This window comes from Epinephelus moara, chromosome 7 (assembly GCF_006386435.1).
Source record: "Epinephelus moara isolate mb chromosome 7, YSFRI_EMoa_1.0, whole genome shotgun sequence".
Taxonomy (NCBI): Eukaryota; Metazoa; Chordata; class Actinopteri; order Perciformes; family Serranidae; genus Epinephelus; species Epinephelus moara.
In genome coordinates, this window is record NC_065512.1 from 12,655,556 (window position 1) to 12,674,069 (window position 18,514).

General features: G+C 38.4%; 4 protein-coding genes across 5 annotated transcripts in view; 1 reads left to right on the forward strand and 3 right to left on the reverse strand.

The window, feature by feature from the left end:
- ubr3 (ubiquitin protein ligase E3 component n-recognin 3) overlaps positions 1-868 on the reverse strand; it is a 57,211-nt gene extending 56,343 nt beyond the window's left edge. The window contains exon 1 of one of the 2 annotated variants that reach the window (XM_050048236.1): positions 370-868. In XM_050048236.1, coding sequence (XP_049904193.1) covers positions 370-803 — 434 coding nt within the window. In that variant the 5' untranslated portion in view covers positions 804-868. The remainder of the gene's footprint in view (positions 1-369) is intronic. The other variant, XM_050048237.1, reaches the window with a different exon arrangement.
- A 1,211-nt stretch (positions 869-2,079) lies between these two features.
- mettl5 (methyltransferase 5, N6-adenosine) lies at positions 2,080-5,334 on the forward strand. Its single transcript, XM_050048268.1, has 7 exons — positions 2,080-2,327; positions 2,401-2,515; positions 2,608-2,792; positions 4,038-4,120; positions 4,395-4,446; positions 4,770-4,819; positions 5,220-5,334. The coding sequence occupies exons 1-7, from the start codon at positions 2,228-2,230 to the stop codon at positions 5,259-5,261; spliced, it is 627 nt and encodes a 208-aa protein (XP_049904225.1). The 5' UTR covers positions 2,080-2,227; the 3' UTR covers positions 5,262-5,334.
- ssb (small RNA binding exonuclease protection factor La) lies at positions 4,902-12,441 on the reverse strand. Its single transcript, XM_050048263.1, has 12 exons — positions 12,288-12,441; positions 10,183-10,249; positions 9,975-10,078; positions 8,489-8,663; positions 7,839-7,946; positions 7,651-7,754; positions 7,040-7,111; positions 6,908-6,950; positions 6,674-6,814; positions 6,393-6,579; positions 5,542-5,670; positions 4,902-5,436 (listed from the first exon to the last, which is right to left on the reverse strand). Exons 2-12 carry the CDS (start codon positions 10,240-10,242, stop codon positions 5,357-5,359), a joined length of 1,203 nt encoding a protein of 400 aa, XP_049904220.1. The 5' UTR covers positions 10,243-10,249; positions 12,288-12,441; the 3' UTR covers positions 4,902-5,356.
- Positions 12,442-13,464: 1,023 nt separating this feature from the next.
- Positions 13,465-17,986, reverse strand: klhl23 (kelch-like family member 23). Its single transcript, XM_050048259.1, has 4 exons — positions 17,410-17,986; positions 15,818-17,047; positions 14,463-14,615; positions 13,465-14,384 (listed from the first exon to the last, which is right to left on the reverse strand). The coding sequence occupies exons 2-4, from the start codon at positions 17,040-17,042 to the stop codon at positions 14,074-14,076; spliced, it is 1,689 nt and encodes a 562-aa protein (XP_049904216.1). The 5' UTR covers positions 17,043-17,047; positions 17,410-17,986; the 3' UTR covers positions 13,465-14,073.
- Positions 17,987-18,514: the final 528 nt, after the last annotated feature.

Sequence of the window (18,514 nt, forward strand, 5' to 3'; positions counted from 1 at the left end):
AAAAAATTGCACATTTATAAACATAACTACATAACTTTCACTTCTAAAAACTGCACAGCGCTTTCATGTTTTGTTCAGACATATTGTACATATCATTCATATTATTTTATCATATTTTATTGCGATTTTCGTCTTCTCTTTATTTCTGTCTCTTGATTTTATCAATATTTGCTTTTATTGCTCATTTAATTTTCTCTTGGTATGTTTTATTTTTGTTGTCTTATGTACCAATGTTCCAAAGAATATTCCCTGTATGTGAAAACCAAGCTGCTTGGCAGTAAACCGGATTCTAAGTCTGACCTGTCAAAACAATACTAGCCGTTAGTTAGCTTAGCCAGCTTAGCTAGCAGCTAGCTAGCTTGGACTTACCCACTCTCTCGCATGACATTACTGTCTCCACAGTCACAGGCCCCACCAGCCTGGCTCCTGAACATGTTGAAATCATGGCCCGTGTGGTCTCCGTTATTAAAACACTCAGCACACAATGACATGCACGGAGAGATGCCACAGGTCCGGCATCGATACGCCACGAAATTAGCCGTCCAAACCAAGCCGCACAGAGTCGCGTTGTCATAGGACCGGACCGTTTTGCAGAACTCCTCGAAACCTTCGCCTCCTGCAATGAGACATTTACACCAGTCGAGAGCTTCTGTGTCCGCCGCTGGTTTTTCGGGATTTAGCACAGCGTCGAGCAGCTCCTGAAGTTGTCGCACCCCGGAGCTATTGTCAGTCCGATTTAAGTCTGCCTTCAAGTGGGCGGCAGTGGCTTTCTTGTCCCGGCGCAGCAGCGACGCCGCCATCATGCACTCTGGCTTGTTGTCCACAAATTTATTTTTGTTGTCTTGTTTCCATGTTCTCGGGTTTTCTCGCGACACAACTCGTTACGTCGTAGACGCTGGTGGAAGAATTTCCAAACGCACTTCACCCTCAGTACACGCAGAAATTTAAAAAAGACATAAAACAAAAAAAGCTCTCTCTGTTTGAATATTTAGAAACAGGTTTACAATTAAAATTAAATCTAATTTAAAAGACTTTACATTATTGTGTAGAAATGTGGTGTTTGGTTTCTTAAAAATCCAAAAAAAGACAAATATTTTTTATAATATTCTATATTCTTTTTTTTATTTTTTTATTATATTTCTATAATTATAATAAATGTACTAAATAATGTAAATATTTTATTTATACATGCAAATTTAGCAATAAAAATGTATTGTATGAATTTGTTGTTTTTCCTAAGGATGAGCATTATGTTAAACTAGTTTCTACATAAACTAACAAAAAGGCTACCAAGACACTTGACGTCTGAATGTTTTAGAATATATATATATATATATATATATATTTTTACCTCTGGCTCTATTGTCATTGTTTTATTTGTATACAATCCCCCGTACATTGATTCTACATTATGTACTTTTGTGTAAGAACAATTAAAAACAAAACGTGTTCAATGTGCAATGACTAATTTAAGTATTTGATCTTATCAAACTTTGTAGGACTATAAGTATTTGATCCAGCAGAGCATTAGCTGAGTTCATGCACTCTCATTCGTGCTGTTTTGTTTTCTTGTTTCTAGGTAACCAAAAGCATAACTATGACTGTCCGCCCCCCACTGCGCTCATGCAAAACAATGCAGTGTGAAGAGGGCCTTAGCATGAATGAGTTTAGCATTTAGTAAATAAATTAGCAAGTTGAATAATCCCCCTTTATTACATTTTTTTTATGAGACACTTTATTTCATGTTGTACATAAATAGCATTTCTTTTTTATTCATTATTATATTTTATTATAGTTGAATTTATTGTATATTTATTATTTAATTTAATTTAATTTAATTTAATTTAATTTAATTTAATTTAATTTAATTTTATTATCTGGCGATTGCGTAATCAGTTTGTAACAGACTGTAATGACAGACTGTAATGAACTAACTGATATCCTAAAATTCCTTTTTCAACTTTTGCATACAAAATTAAATAATAAATTAATAAAACAATTTAACAAAACAAACCAAAAAGAAAAAAAAATGCATGAAGGACTACTATCACACGTTCCGCGGTAGAAGTCGGATTGTTTTGGTTGATGCACACATCTTACCGGAAGTACTATCCATGCTCAGAATACACACTCACAGGGACTTTAGCTGAAAAATAACCGTTTGTAATTAATTATCGGGGTTGTCGCTCAGGTGTCACACAGGTTTGTTACGCAACAGTCGCTAATAATGAAACTTAAAGAGTTAGAGAGCTGTCTGCAGCAAGTGGACGTGTTTGAAGAGCCAAAAATCCTTCTGGAGCAATATCCAACCAGTCCTCATATTGCTGGTGAGGACAACGTGTGATAATAGAGTTTGTTAATAGTACAAATTGTTGTCATTAACTTTATTTTTTCCTACAGCATGCATGCTTTATACAATCCAGAGCACGTTTGATGACATTGAGGGTAAACTAGTGGCAGATCTGGGATGTGGCTGTGGAGTCCTCAGCATCGGGGCTGCGATGCTTGATGCAGGGTGAGAGCATCTGTCCGTCCTCAATACATTGGTTTCAACACAATAAACAGCTGTACCTTTAAATGAGCTTCTATTCTCATTCTGTTTTTCAGTTTGTGTGTTGGCTTTGACATTGACGATGACGCGCTGGACATCTTCAGAAGAAACGCAGAGGAATTTGAGATTTCTAACGTGGACCTGGTCCAGTGTGACCTGTGCTCTCTGGAAGCAGAGGCTTATGCCAATAAGTTTGACACTGTAATAATGAATCCACCATTTGGGACAAAACACAACCAAGGTGAGTATAATTAAAGGGCTACTCCTGTGATTTAGTATCATTCTTCTGTGAAGTTGGGCTACTTTCAAAAGAGCAGAGGCCAAGATACTCTGGCTTTAAGTTCAGTTGTATGGGTCAAGATACAAAAACTCTCCTCAATCCCCATAATGCTACCCAACAGCATCTTTCTGTATCCCTCCTTGCCTTGTAAACAGCCATGTCTCTTAAACTCCACATCCCCATATCTAACACAGGCTTTCTGTTTAAAAAAAAGTCTCAATCCCAATTCTAGGTAGTTCTAATACATCAGGGATTACTTTCCAATACTTTATCCCACATTCAGGTCATGTGATATGGCAATAATGGGAGAGATGATAAGGATTCCCAAAATACCCACTGATGAGCTTTCTGCTACACCTCATGGTCTTCCTTGGTGGATAATGTTTGCAGAGTTTTTAATTTGGGTTAAAATACATTAGAATTGTGGCACAATTTCCACTGAATTTGGGTTTACTTACACTGAACAATTAACTGGCAGAGGTGAGTAAAGATGTCCAAATTTGTATGGTTTTCAGGCTTTTCAGTATTATCTTGCACAAAGTCTGAGCTTTCAGAGAAATACAGCTTCTAGTAATCACCATGTTGGATTTTAGTATTTATAAGCCTGAAGCTCAAGATAGTTGAACATGACATTAGAAGGCTCCTTCTGAAGCCACAAGACATTTCAGTCCTGTCTACAAGTACACAGATATTTTTTGAAACAATGTTTTTTCCCCTTCATCTAAACAAATAATTCTGTCCACATGACCTTCAAGTTACTAAAATGTGTCCACACTAGAGCACAAAAACATCTCAAAATTCTCACATGCGTGCATTGTGCACACAGACATTGTTGCTGCTGCAGAGCTGCTTCTTGTCCATGTTAACAGTTTCAGGTCACTAAAATGGAGATTGTGTCTATGCTGCAGATTTTTTAAAAACTCTTATCACTGTGTATCTGTCTGCACGTTTACAACGCAGAGTTTGGGAAACAATGACGTAATCTTCTCAAATTTCATATGCCCATTGTTGCTTTGAGAATTCTTTTATAACACAGAGAGGAAAAATATCCTTACACGTGTAGACAGGGCCTTATAAACAGTTTTCCCAGGGTGAATAGTTGTGCTTGTGACATGCATACTTATCTCCATGTGTAAAAATCCCTTTAAATGAGTGTCGCACCATGGAGTTACATGTAGTTTTTCATGTTTTTATTCTTTATTCAAGGCATGGACATGAAGTTCTTACAGGCTGCTTTAACAATGGCGAAGACAGCAGTGTATTCACTCCATAAAACAACAACACGAGAGGTAAGTTCAGTTTTTACAGCACTGTGATGTCAGACAGAGCTGTCAGGGGAAGTCCAGGTCAGGTCTGATGGCTTACCATAAAAAACAGTGATTTTACATGCCTGTAACCATGTCCTTTCAATGCAAAGGTCACAACTTGAGGCATACTTTTACTATCAAGCCTTAAGTTACATCTCAAGTCCTCACTTTTTATGGCTGTGACTCAAGTGTCATGTCTATATCTGTAGTATGAAGACTTTAAATGCTTGATGTTCATTTCCTTATGTGATTACAGCACATACAAAAGAAGGCTAATGACTGGGGAGTGAACATGGAAGTAATAGCAGGTAAGAAGGAATAGAGTCAGGGTACAAAATTAGCACTGTCCACTAGCCCAGTGGTTTTCAAACTGCGGAGAAGCGTGAATAACCAGGGGAAAAATATGGAGTGAAACAAAGTCGAATTAATTTGATTTATGTAGAGAAAATAAACACGAGTTTGCTGATGCTATTATGCTGACCTTTATTTTAATGGTAATCTATTGAGTGGCTGGTAAATTTGAAAATTCACTATCCATTTGGCTTGTGGACAAAGAGGCAAATTTTGTACCCTAAATACAGTGCATCTTTGTTGTGACATAAATATTCAAACACCATAACTCTCTTAACAGAACTAAGATACGACCTGCCAGCATCTTACAAGTTCCATAAAAAGAAATCGGTAAGCTAACACACTGTCACACTGCAGTCTCAGGATATAAAGGTTTTCACGCAGATGTCTCAAGATATAATTGACAAACACATTCACACAGAACTCGTTTTATTTGCTATTCACATATGCAAACTTAAAAAAAAAAATAGCAAAGCAGGTGTTCTCATCACTCACTGTTAGAAATCTACAAGGAAAAAGAACATGGCACCAGATTCTAGATGTCTCGCTGGTCTTACAAAACTTAATAAATGTTCGGTTGTAATTAAATTACAGTCAGAGAAGATTTATGTTGAACATGATAAAACCAAAAGCATCATAAGAGGAGAAATAAAGGTACACAAATAATGTAAGAGGCACGATAAACGGGGACTTAAAAGTCTGACACCGAGCTTTGCAAATTGTTCTCTAGGTTGACATCCAGGTGGACTTCCTACGATTCTCCAAAGCCTGAAGCTTTCACTGGAATGGATTTAAGTTGCCTCTGCATTTTTCGCTGTTTATAATAAATGTTTTCAAAAAAGAAAGACTCTGGGTGTGAACTCGTGACTAAGATCCGTTTTCGGTTTTGGCGACCTTCGCTGCAGGGCCATCAGCATCTTCTAGTTCTCTCTTTGGGGCTGCGGGTGCTGGAGGAAAAGCACAAAGTAGGTACAATATAATTAACCATGTTAGAGTAGATAACTATCTAGCCAAAAAGTACATTTTGAAGCTCCAAAAGATGCAGAACCTACCATCATCATCCTCATCATCACTTTCAAACTTCGTCTTTTTGCCTTTGAACTGAGTTCTGCCATGATCTCTGCCTCCTCGTCCCCTTCGGCCTCCTCTTCCTCCTCTGCCTCCTGATCTTCCTCTGCCACCTTTTAGGACAGACAAGACACATCAATACAAAACCATAAATGGATTTAATTATTGATAATTAACAAAAATGCTTTAGACGAGCGCAGCGGCAAATCAAACTGTGCCTATTCAGGATGGGCCAACTATGTGGCCTGCAGTGTTGAAGCTCTATCAAGAACCCCTCATCCAAAGAATTTCATACTCGCCATGCAGTAGGTGTGACAGTTATATCCTCTAGCAATGCTAGAGTATACTCATCATTTGGGTGCAGCAATTCCTACAGACACTTTATGGTATCAACAAAGTCAAAGCTCGACTATTTCCAGGAACAAAAGCATTCTTTCTGAAATGTATATCTCTGATGCTTGATCGCTGATAAATTGTTCCTGCCAGGTTCCCGCTGGGCTCACAAGCTTCACAAAATGATGTCATCACACATTTTTTAATCGTTTTCCTTGGCTCAAGGAAAGTTTTACATATAAAAGAACTTCCATGGAGTCAAAATTGACCTTGTCTGCATTTGGAAGTGTGCTGTCACCAGTTTTACAGACCTATCTTTTTTAACGGGGGTCTATGGGGAAATAGCTTTTGGGGAATTATTTTGGCTGCAAAACTGGGCAGCCACTGGGAAAAATTGTAAGCAAGGCTGAAAGGTGGCGCCATATACAGCTCTGCACAGTCAACAGACAGAGACTCTTTCCATTTCAGTCAGATCAGCTGCTAGTTTGAAAACAGTATTTACCTCTGCCTTTGGACCTGTTGAATGATTCTTGTTGGGCTTCGATGATCTTCTTCATGTGTTCTTTCTCCTCGTCTCCCTCAAGCACCTGCCATGTAACAGTGTTGTTCTTGATTTTCAATTCCCCTTCGCATGCCTCTTTGGCCTTGTCGAACGCTTCCTTTGCATTCCCACTGAAGAGGAGGGTGCCCTTGTTGAAAGTAAAAAAAATAATAATAATTTTAACTACACTGCATCTCTTTACCTTGAGAGTGTGAGACTTGAGTGGTGGATAGTTTCCTCACCTCTTTGGCTCCTCTTGTGAAATTAACCCACTTGATCTTTCCATGGCCAGAGAACAAGTCATGGAAGTCCTCTCTGGACACATCTTCAAGCTCTCCTGAAAACTTCAACAGGCAACCAGTCTGTTCATCCAAAAGCAGACCCTGTAACACAAATGAGAAATTATTATTATTATTATTATTACTGTGTCCAGAGCCCATCCACATAAGAACGTCAGCTTGCACATGGGATCTTACCATTTCTTTCTCTTCTGCATTTTTCTGCTGTTGTTCCTTGTCCCTAAAAATATTTTTTGAGAGGAGGGTCAGTAAATTTTAACAACATGTACAGCATGTTTTAGCACAGAAAATTATTGTTTGTGTACTCACTGTTTAGCTTTTGCTTTTGTCTCTGCTTTGAACTGTTTTCTCTCTTCTGCTTTCTTGGCATGGTAGTCTTCTCTGAAAGCAGAGCAGCAATGACACGATTATTATATGCAGTCATGATCAAAAGTTTGTGTCCTGGATTAATTAAATGTTTTTATTTTCTGAATGGAAACTGCAGGACAACTTGAACTTTTTAAAGTGGTGTATCAATTTGCTTTATTTCTGAAAAAGCATTCAACAACTTTCAATCTTTTGTTGCCCATGTCCAAACTTTTTTGTAATGTGTTGCAGGCATCAAATTCAGAATAAGTGCATATTTATTAAAAAGAAAGTTTATGAGTTTGAACATTTTATATCTTGTCTTTGTGCTGTATTCAATTGAATATAGGTCAAGACAGATGAGCAAATTCTTGCATTGTTTTTATTAACGTGTTACACTGCATCTCAACTTTTTGGAATTGTGGTTGTACATTAAGCGTAATAACTCTGTATAAAATCTCCAACAGTATGTTGCACTCATGTTTGTTCTCCTTTTCACTGTTTATTCATTGTATTTCTCAATCACAGCATTTTCCACTGTAGATATATTTAAATTAAGAAGCAGAGCAGCTTACCTTGATAACACAAGCATCTCATTGTCTTTGAAAGACTTTATGTCTGAGCGTTCTAGGAACTGCTTGGATGACTCTTCTGTGTCAAAACAGATAAACACCGATCCCTGCAGAAGAATAAGTTATTAAAAAAACTCCCCAAATTCACTGCGAAAACAAACTGGAATTTTGACATGATATATTTAATTCACCTTGAACTGCCTTTGCAGGTTTCTTCTCATCTGAATATTTTCTATGTTGCCTTTTCCACTCAGCCAATCCTGAATCGCATCAAGGGAAGTGTCGAGAGGAAAACCTTTCTAGATGACAAAATATATCAGAATGTGAGTAAAAGAACAGTAGAACCAAGGTAGAGACTAAAATCAGATTATGTACAGTGGAATGTTTTTTGCAACACATTACAAAAATGTAACAGCATTTAAGTCAAAATACAGAGAGCAGATGTTTGGTGGGAAACACCTAATCTGTAGTTCTATATAATGTATATACAGTCAGTATATTAGGGACACCTAGGTAAAGCTAATGCCTTCTGATTCAATGGTCCTGCAATATATTTTACCCTAAATGTTATAATGTTCAGTTTTTGTTGAAACTGTTGTAGAGAAGTGTTGCTAAACTGAGGATGTAGTGATGTTTCTATTATTTGTCCACCCCATTATGTACGAGCGAAGGCTAAAAGACAGAAACATCTCTCTGTTCAACAGAGCAACAAACTATGTCCTCCTAAACCATCCTAAAGTTGAATCAATACAGTTTCAAAGATACAAAGTTACACAGATAAATGGTTTTTTTTATCGAAATAAGGATTCAGAATCAGTCTGCATGCCACTTAAAAGCTTACCATGTACACAGATTTGTGTTTAAGTGCGTCTTTGTAGTCATCATTCATTTCAGGTAAGGGTTTGTCTGCAGACCTCCTGATTTTAGTCTTGTCTTCGCTCATTTCCAAGAGGCCAGTCTTTGATTTCTGGAGAGCTTCGACGATGACGCTGGGTTCTGTAGTTAAAGACTTCAGTCTGGGAGGGGAATACAGACATGTCAATAAATACTGTGACTAATGCTCTTTCAAGTAATTAGCCTTGATTAGAATGTAAAAGTGCTGACACTCACTGACTTCCATCTACAGAAAACTCCAAATATATACACTTTTACCAGTTGGATTTTGCCAAAACGTCAAAACGAAGATGTCTAAGTCTAACGGTCCGACATGAAAACCTCTTTAATTCAGCAAAATATTACTTTGTTTATACAGTGTGCCTGTTTTGTGTGTGCATGCTGTGGTGAAATGTAATCTGCCTGGTAACAAGATCACTTAAGGGACAGGGTGAGGACATGTGCTAATCTTGCTCTACTTGTCATAAGTCAAATGGGTCCACAAACTCATTAGTCATTGTTGTCTTTCTCACACAAACCTCTAGCTTTTCTTTCCTTTGTCAATTTATTGAAATATTCTCCTAAACATGCCCTTTTTGCCCTATCTTGTTAATGGAAGCTTTAGTATCTGACTCAGTCATGTTGTGCTGATGAGACCCCAGTCAGAGATGTCTAAACAAATACTTCCTTATCTGCTGTTAAAAAAGCACATGGATGGGTTGGATACAATTTTTACAGCAGCCTTCAAGATGTTAACAATCATTTGGCATGTGTCTTCAGGGTAAAATCCACATTGCTGTGAGATATGACACATTTTGTTTACTGACAACCACTGTTGCCCAGCACAATAAAAACAAAGACACTAGTACTTAACTAGTGAAGGATGGGTTGCTTTTAGCACTCCGTGATCTCACACGCTCCCTTGACGTTAGGTGTGGTCAGATTAGCAGAGAGCTACCCAAACAGTGCGGTAACAGCAGAGTGACTGCAGGTAAACACTAACATTACCTACGGTGCAGGCACAGGCAGAGCCAGCTGCTGTTATTTGCTGGATTCATCTGCCAAATTTTGCCAAAGATCCTCCTGCACATGCATGTCCACACATGCAAAAGACAGCTTCAACGTCTAAAGCAGGGATGCTAAATGCGCTTTGCCCAGGGGCCACTTATGCAAAATGACAGGAGGCCAGATAATAAACAAACCAAGCTTTGAGGAAAAAAATGCTGTGTTCTCTTAAGTGAATTGAAATTTTAATTGATGTGTTTAAAGACATGTAGCCTTAATTATAGCAATCCAAAATGTTCTCCCAGGTCACTGTTGATTAGGAACTCAACTCTGAACCTTTTTGAGCTCACACAACGGAAAGCTATCAGTGAACGAATAACTGAATATGTGAGTAATCATTTTTTAACAGCAGTTTAACAGAGACTGTGACACAGACGAGTTTAACAAACCTGTTGAATTTGAGCATCGTCTCCAAAGTCACCCAGCCATCATCAAGCTGCAGCTGTTCTTTGAGAAACTTGTCTCTTGGAAGATTGTGATCCCCAAAGTAGTACTAGAGGTGGAAACGAGAGAGATTTGTTAGAGCTGAATTTGACTGACTTTTGTCATATATAATTCAAAATATAATACAAAAATATATAATAAAATCAGAATTACTTCTATTTGTCGTGCCACTTTCATCTCAATTGGAGACATCTCTTCTTGGTTTTCTGCCATGATTGTTCTGTGCAAAAACAGTAATCAAAAATTAGAAAAAGATCTTCATCTCAATTTAAAAAAAACCATTATTCTTTGGTGGATATAACAGTTATGTAAATTATATTGTAGTAAATTTTATAATAATAAAACAAGAAGTACCTCTCAGGAAAACAGAAACAACTACTTGCTATTCACATAATAATTTGAGTTACATATAAAGTAAATATTGAAAATATTCTGTGGTTCCAGCCCTTCATATGTGAGGACTTGCAACTTTTCTACCTTATAGCCACATGATGTCTACAGCTATCAGAGACTTGCATTTAAAGCTTTTTAAAACCTTTTCAAGATATTTTTAACCAATATTTAGGCATGAATTTTTGATAAATCATCTTTTTCTTATTCAAGCATTGCAGGTAAGTACAAAGGTAAATGATGGTGAGTTAGACTAAATCTACATTTTGCTAACAGGTAAGTGCAAATATACAGTAAAAGACAGTTCAGTGGTTCAGTAAAATGAATGTGGACATTTACGCAGAAGAGCTTGACTAATTTTGACAAAAAGGAATTAAAAGATGGATAAATTAAATTAGATAAATTGTTTGTGGAAATTAAGACCTCACAAATTTAAGACGATTCAATGACATTTAAGGCCTAATGTTTTTTAGATTTTAATCAGAGACATTTTAAGACTTTATTAATACCTGCAGACACCCTAAGCCTTTAATAAATACACAATTTCTTAAAAAATTAAAATAATAATCACTGAAAATAATTAAGAGGTTGCCTTACTAATACATTTATATATGTAATGAACATAAAATTACTCACATTAGTTTATTCTATCAATTGTCTTCAGTACTTGGTGTATTATCCACAGTCTTTGCACACTGCCACAATTAAAATTGTAAAAACTGGCCATTCTGGTTTCTCTTGATTATTCTGTAATCAGGACATTGTTAATGGAAAAAGCCTTTGATAAGGATGTTTTAGATTGCAAGCACAGCAACTTTAATTCCACTCACCCCCATTAAGACATTAAGACACATGTACTTGGCGAATAAAGCTGATTCTGATTTCTTTAGATTTGAGTAAACCCGCCTTTTACAGCTCTCTGAAGAGTTTTGAACCCTTTCCAGCCATAAGCAGTGTCCACAGGTCTTGTCTGGAGGTGGACTTTTGTTATTATATCTCTGCAATGAGTCAAGTTGTATTGAGACTAGGAGAAATGGGCAGACCAGACCAGCTGGACATCTTTTAGGTGGCAACAATACATATGGCAGGGAGTGCTGGTGCATTACCTGATGTAATGAAATGCAATGAAAACTTGTATGTATTTATATGTTCACTAAAATGGCATATGAATGAGTATGCCTGTTACATCTACATATGTCTATGGAGGATTCTTTTGTATGTGTAACCACCATGATATTGGTATGTGTGTGTTTATGGTGACTTTGTGATTGTGTGAAAAATGCCTTCTGTGATGATGCTGCAAACCTATTTCCCCACAGGGACATACAAAGTATACATCTATCTAGTACAGTTTAATAGCAGGAAAAAACATCCCCAAACAACACCAGTCAGTTGGTTATAACTCGACACAATAAATCAAATCTTAGAAGGTAATTTATGACTATATAAATATGGCAATTAGCACATAATTAGCATGGACAGGAAGCAGTTTTCGTTTATCCTGATGCAATGTTGCTGTTAGCTTTATAGCTAGCATGCTATGTTAGCTTATATGCTGCAGCTGTACACCGGCCACGCTGTGTGCTCGTACACTAAAAGCCAAGTCATCCAGTTTATAAAGTATAGCCATGTTGACACTACGGTACGTGTTTTATTTGGTGTTACACTTAATTTGCCGCAAATTACTTTAATGCGTAACGTTAAACGAGTCATTATACTCTGCGCAACTCCATATTAGCGAAAGCATGCTGCTCAAACAAGCTTGACGAGTGTCTACTGTCCTTTTATAAACCCACAGAACATTTCCGAGGTAATAAAACAGAAACTGTAAAAGTCCTCTTAACACCACTGTGAAAAGTTATACTTACGATACGTGGAGTGTCCGTTAGCACCACTTTGAACCGTTCACACCAAAAATCTTCACTTCTCTGGTCACACGTTGTGGAACTGCGTGCTACGGATCACAGCGAGGACCAAAAATGAGTCGTCTCCGCGCTACGGCCACTCTCCGGCTGTGCTGGATCTGAGCAGCCGCAGTAACTCAGTAAGATAAAAGCCTCTCTGTGTGAGGAGGTCACAGCCTCAGGGTGTCGCTGTGAGTCGATGGGACTCCCTAAATACTTGCAAAATTTGCACCTTATGTAGAAACATATTGCCAATTATAATTTAGCTATTATTCAATTTTTGTCATTTTGAAAGTGCCGCAAAATAGGTTATTTGATGTTATTTTTTTTTTTTTTTTATCAAAATGAAATGTATTTATTTACTTTACTTTATTTGAGTATTTCCATTTTAAGCTACTGTATACATGTCAGAGGGAAATATTGCACTTTTTACCATCACTACATTTATTTAATAACTTTAGGTACTAGATACTTTGCAGTTTAATATTATTTACACCAATTTGATCAACTAATAAATTATGTAGAATACTATTTTAGATTACTGAAAACTACCCTGTCACCAGTTGAAATGATCCCCACCTCTATCAGCTGCAACACTAAAGTGATGCTTACACAGAATGCACCACTATTTATGATCCAATAATATAATATATGGTACATTATTATTCTGAAATGGGCCATTCTGCATTATGAGTGCATATATATTTAATACTTTAAGTATATTTTATTTGCTAATACTTTGGTACTTTTACTTAAGAAACATTTTGAATGCATGACTTTTACTTATAACAGTAATTTTACACTGTGGTATTGCTACTTTTACTTGAGTAAAAGATTTGAGTACTTCTTCCACCCCGTGTCACAGGTTTATAGGTGAAATTGTTTTTCTGTTGCTTGATGTGAAAAGAGGTACTGCACATTCTGATCAGTGCTTTAAGACAAAATGCTTTAGGCAGTTTTGTCAGTCCATTAGTTGGAAATAAATACCTTTAAAAATGATCAAACATGAGGTGACTTTTTTGCTATTTTCACTACTAGTGACCATAGTCTTAAATAAACACATTGCAGTTCTCCTTTGATGCACAAACAACCACCTGAAATTCAGTGCATAACAAGTCTGTTTTTTATTTCATATGATCTGAGGTTTATAACATGTTTTTACACTTTATATTATTTTTTAAAATGTATTTAGAAAGGTGTATTTTTTATTATTATTTGCATGTTCTGATTTTATTACATTAATGTAAAATCATAAATAATTAAGCCTTGTGTTCAATAAAATGTGATAAACCTTATATAGTCCAATGTGTAACTCACTGATAAATTCAGGCAGAAATCACATCACACGAGTAGTGATTTATTTAATCAATTAATAATACAGTTGTGTTTTTAAAAAAAGGAAAATACTATTTGAAGCCCCCTAGTGCATCAGTAGTCTGAGGTGAATTCTGTGTGTATATAAAGCGGATTTAATTAATACTAAAATACAGTCATCTTCTTTCTACTTTCAATACATTAAAAGAGAAATACTCAAAAGTCAACTTAAGTGTTAACTGTGAGGCCCCTGAGTTTGACGTGAAATACTTGTGACTATATTCACAGTTTGGCAAACGTGCAGCTCTCTAAAGGCAGTTATACAGTGCTTAATCAACAACTTGTCTGACAGTGTATCTGGCATTTGCAGACTTTGGCAGAATTAAGTTCAACATCTGATCGATTTGGAACAAAATGATGTGATCAGAGTTTGACACTACACACTGTAAACACAAACACTTCCATGTGATCTGGTTGGGCTTGGAAGAGTCCCCACAATCTCCCAAGAGTCCAGCTCGGGGTCGTATTTCTCAATGCTCTGCAGATAAGTCCCCTTTGAGTACGAGTATCCTCCTGTTACATAAATACAGCCATTCATTACCACCGCCCCACACTCCATCCTCCTCTCCTTCATCACCGATATTGGCCTCCATTCGTCTCTCTCTATGTCGTAGCAGTCTGCAATTGTCGTCTGTCCTCCAACCAAATACAGCTTGTTGTCGAGAGCCACTGAACACAGCCCGTACTCTGAAAACAGAGGATTTAAAATCAGAATACAGTAATCAGCATATTTTTTATTCTTATCTCCTCTTCATTTTCTCATACCTGGATGTGGACTTATGGTGCTGATACTCCACTCATTGACATCTGTCCTGTAGACTTGGATTTTTTCATAGGTGCAGTTTCCTCTGTACCCATAATGACCTCCAGTCACATAGATTTTATCTCCCATTACACAGGCAGTAGCATTTCCCACACCTTCAAAGAAAACAGAAGTTAAAGGAAACATCTGATAAGTCATTGTAGTCTATAAATATTGATGACTTGGGTCCAGTGTGCAGGATTTAGTGGGATATATTGGCAGATATGGTATATGGTATTCCTAACTTTGTTTTCATTAATAATCACCTGAAAATAAGAATCGTTTTTCGTTTTCGTTACCTTAGAATATGCCATTTAAATCTACATACGGAGTGGGTCTTCTTCCACTGTGTCCGCCAATGTTGTTCGACAGTAGCTCAGAATGAACAAACCAAACACCGGCTCTCAGTAACTTGTGGCATCAAAAACCAACGAAAAAAGGCGTCCTTAAATGTCCGCATGATACCCAGGCCGGTTTCCATTATGGTTTAACGGTGCCCGTTGGCGTCAGGGTGAAACGCAGCAGGACAAGGATGAAAGTTAAGGCGGCGAAAGTCCAACTGGGACAGACAGGAGGGGTGGAGGATGGGTCCAACAAACACCGATTTTCACCCAAGAGAGCGGTATTCACGTCCTGTAAGATTCTAAAGCCAATTCCTGTTCTTTTTTTGGTAAACCTAACCACATGCTTTTGTTGCCTAAACCCCGCGTGTGTTTGTTCTTGAAGGAAAGAAAACGTCAATTTGTGGTGTTGTACTGACATAGTGCATTTATTTTGAAAGAGACTATATGTAAACTGTATATTTTCTGTGAAAATGGAAGTGTATTTTGAAAGAAGACAATGCATGTAACAGGCAGAACTTGACACGGCGTCCCAGAACATCACCAACTTACGCAACCAGGGTATCTTTCACGTCATAACTTGACGTTCAAAGTCCATGACCAAATGTTGATATGTGACGAGGCAGGAGTGAGAATGTGTTGATTTTTGTGTCAGCCACCATAGTTCTCCTTCATGCTTGGCACCCGATAGAAGTTTCCTTTGGTTGCAGTCTGCAACCTCACCACTAGATGGCCCTAATCCTGCACACTAGACCTTTAAACTCAATCAGTCCAATAAACTCCATGAACACAATCAGATACATGAAAAAAACATTGACTTTCAATCACTAATCTAAGCCAACATGGACAAGAAGTCCTTAAAGTGTTTAGGGAAAAATAGGAATCACTCAATGGGAACATCTACAATACCATGACAACCATGCAAATCTTCCTCTTCAATTAATCAAAGCATACAAATCAATTAATATTTTGCATACCTTGGATCATTTTGGCCAAAGGGAACCATTTCTTTTTCAGGGGATCATAATATTCAGTCTCTTGCTCTGGAGCTCCTCCTCTGTATCCTCCGACTGCATAAATACAGCCATGCAAAGCCACCGAGCAATGGTAGTATCTAGCTGTGATCATGGGGCAAGCCTCGGTCCATTCATCATAGTCACAGTTATAAACAGAAACTGTGTCCAGAGCCTCAACAGTGTTTGTCCTGTAACCACCAGTCACATAGATATTTGCTCCAAGTAAGGTGACGCTGTAGCTCTCTCTTGCGTGGTCAGGCATGTCTTTTCCTTGCACCCAGGTGTTGCTGATTGGATCCCATATGTGAACCTCACAGAGAGGGTGCCAGTAGTATCCACCAATGATATACATGTTGGAAGACATTTTTCTGCCTGCACACATCTCCTTACCATTGGATCTTAAAGCCTGAACGATCAGAGATTTAAATGTCCCTTTACTGTTCAGAGAGCATTGTCTGTGCACTTCTAAAGTGGTCTTGAAGTAAATCTCATCCAGGTCCAGATGGATGGAGTGCAGCAACTCTGCAGCACAGTGAACACGATTATCCAAGTCATGGGTCACCCATTTGGCTACAGCATCTATCAATACTTCATCCCTCTGCGCTGTGAGGTTCTGAGCTGCCAAAACTGATCTCATCCTCTCATGGTCCAGCTCTAGGAACTCGTCCTGCTGAATGATCTCCATGAACCTGCTCAGCATCACTCTGCGGGCCTCCCTCTCCAGACCGGGACACAGGTGCAGCTCAGCAAAAGCATGCATCCCCAGGCAGTTGTCCACATCCAGGAGGCGAATGAGAAACTCCTCACATGCTTGTTTCACAGATATGAACTGCAGCAGGTCAGCAGCTTCCAACAGACTCTGCACGTTGCTCTCAGTGATGCACACCTGCGCTGTGTACACATAATTCACCAGCACACCCAAGACGCCGCAGTCCACCCCGGTGAGTTTGATGACGCTGTTTGACCTCTCCCTCATGTCAGCTGTGAACATGACTTTGAAATAGGAGCTGCGGGCTGACAGCAGCGCCTTGTGGCAGTGAAACACCTGCCCGGACTCACCACATTGTAGAGCAACGTCTGTAAACAAGCCACTGATGTAGAAGTGCCTGAGAGCATCCAGGAGCTCTGCTGGGTGGTCACCATCACAGAAGTCATATGTGTAGATTTCAGCTTGCTTGTGTGACATGGTATCTATGGAAAATGAAATTAGGACAGCGTGTCAATTGCACAATCTGCTGTGAAGACTGGCAGTAAAGCAAAGCAAGGCCGAAGCAGCCATGGAGTCAACACTGGAGGGGACCAAATCTGCCAGGAGGATCTGCCCCCTACCATACAGCCACAGCACAAAATGACACACTGACATTGATGTTATATTTGCATGCATGTCCTGACTAAAGTGAAGTGTTATTATTGGTGCAGCACATTGCACCATGTGGCTCCCTCAACATATATTAGCATTACTGCCTTGAAAACATGCTGTCATTGACCCTTTATGCACCATGTCATTCACAAACAGAAGGATAGACTCAGTAAGAGGAATACTATAGGCTTACCCTTCACCCTGTTTCCATGAATGACCCGTGCTGCTCGACAGTGTGTCCTCTCTCTGAACGCTCTTCTTCATAAACACACATGAGCCTCAATTTAGCCCCTGCACGACAGACGCAGGCAGCTCTATCCTATTTTGGTATCTGTGCGCAGCGTCCATCCCCCCTCCTCCCCTCTCCTGCAGCAAGTCTCCACCAGCAGGTCCTTGACAAAACCAAGCAACCATTCAGAGGAATCACCCAACACCGCTATGTGTTTTTTTCCCCCCAGAGCCTAAATATAACCTCCATCCACAGTCTCGCGATGCACTCACGGGCGGCGCATTAGTGTACCCAACAGGCGGAAAAGCATCACTCACAGAATACAAATCTTACACAAATGAGCGTCGCCTGCAGCGCAGCAACAACAAGGAGCCATTGCACTGTTCTCTATTCATGTTTTCCCCCATTCTTGTCGTTGCCATGGCGTTTAGAGCCCACTTTCAGTGTGGCCAAGGCTTTACCTAATCCTAACAAGGATTACAGCACAGTGCACGATATGCACTCCTGCACAAGATCTGAGAGATATGACTACATCAGCTGGTTTGACTCGTTCAACAGTGAAAATTTACATTAAATTCAAGCACGCAGGAGAGAAGAAACAGTCTTGAAATACAGTATGGACACTAAATGCATAAGACAAAATCTTAAATCTTTAAGGTGATTCTCTGAGTTTATACATAGAAAATTAGACCTTAATATCAGTAAAACAAATTTCAATCTCAGGAAGTCATATGAAGAAAGACCCATTTTAAAGGGGGATATATTTGTATATACAGCAGGGGCCGAAATTCGATTTTAAAGGTTTAGTTCGGATTTTTTTTAAAGTTGCATTTTCTTTTTAAGATTGTTTTTAATATTTAAGTTTTTTAAGATGCTTTTTTAAAGATTTTTTTTATTATTGTTATTATTATTTTTGAAGAGTTGTAGAGCCTAGTCTCACTCTGAAGTTGTCGAAATCCAGCCCTTGAGCAGTGACTTGCAGGGTCAGAAACTGACGAAAAAAGACGTCCTTTTTACGTCAGCATGATACGCGTCCAGTTGCCATCATAAGCCCTGTTTCCACCAAACA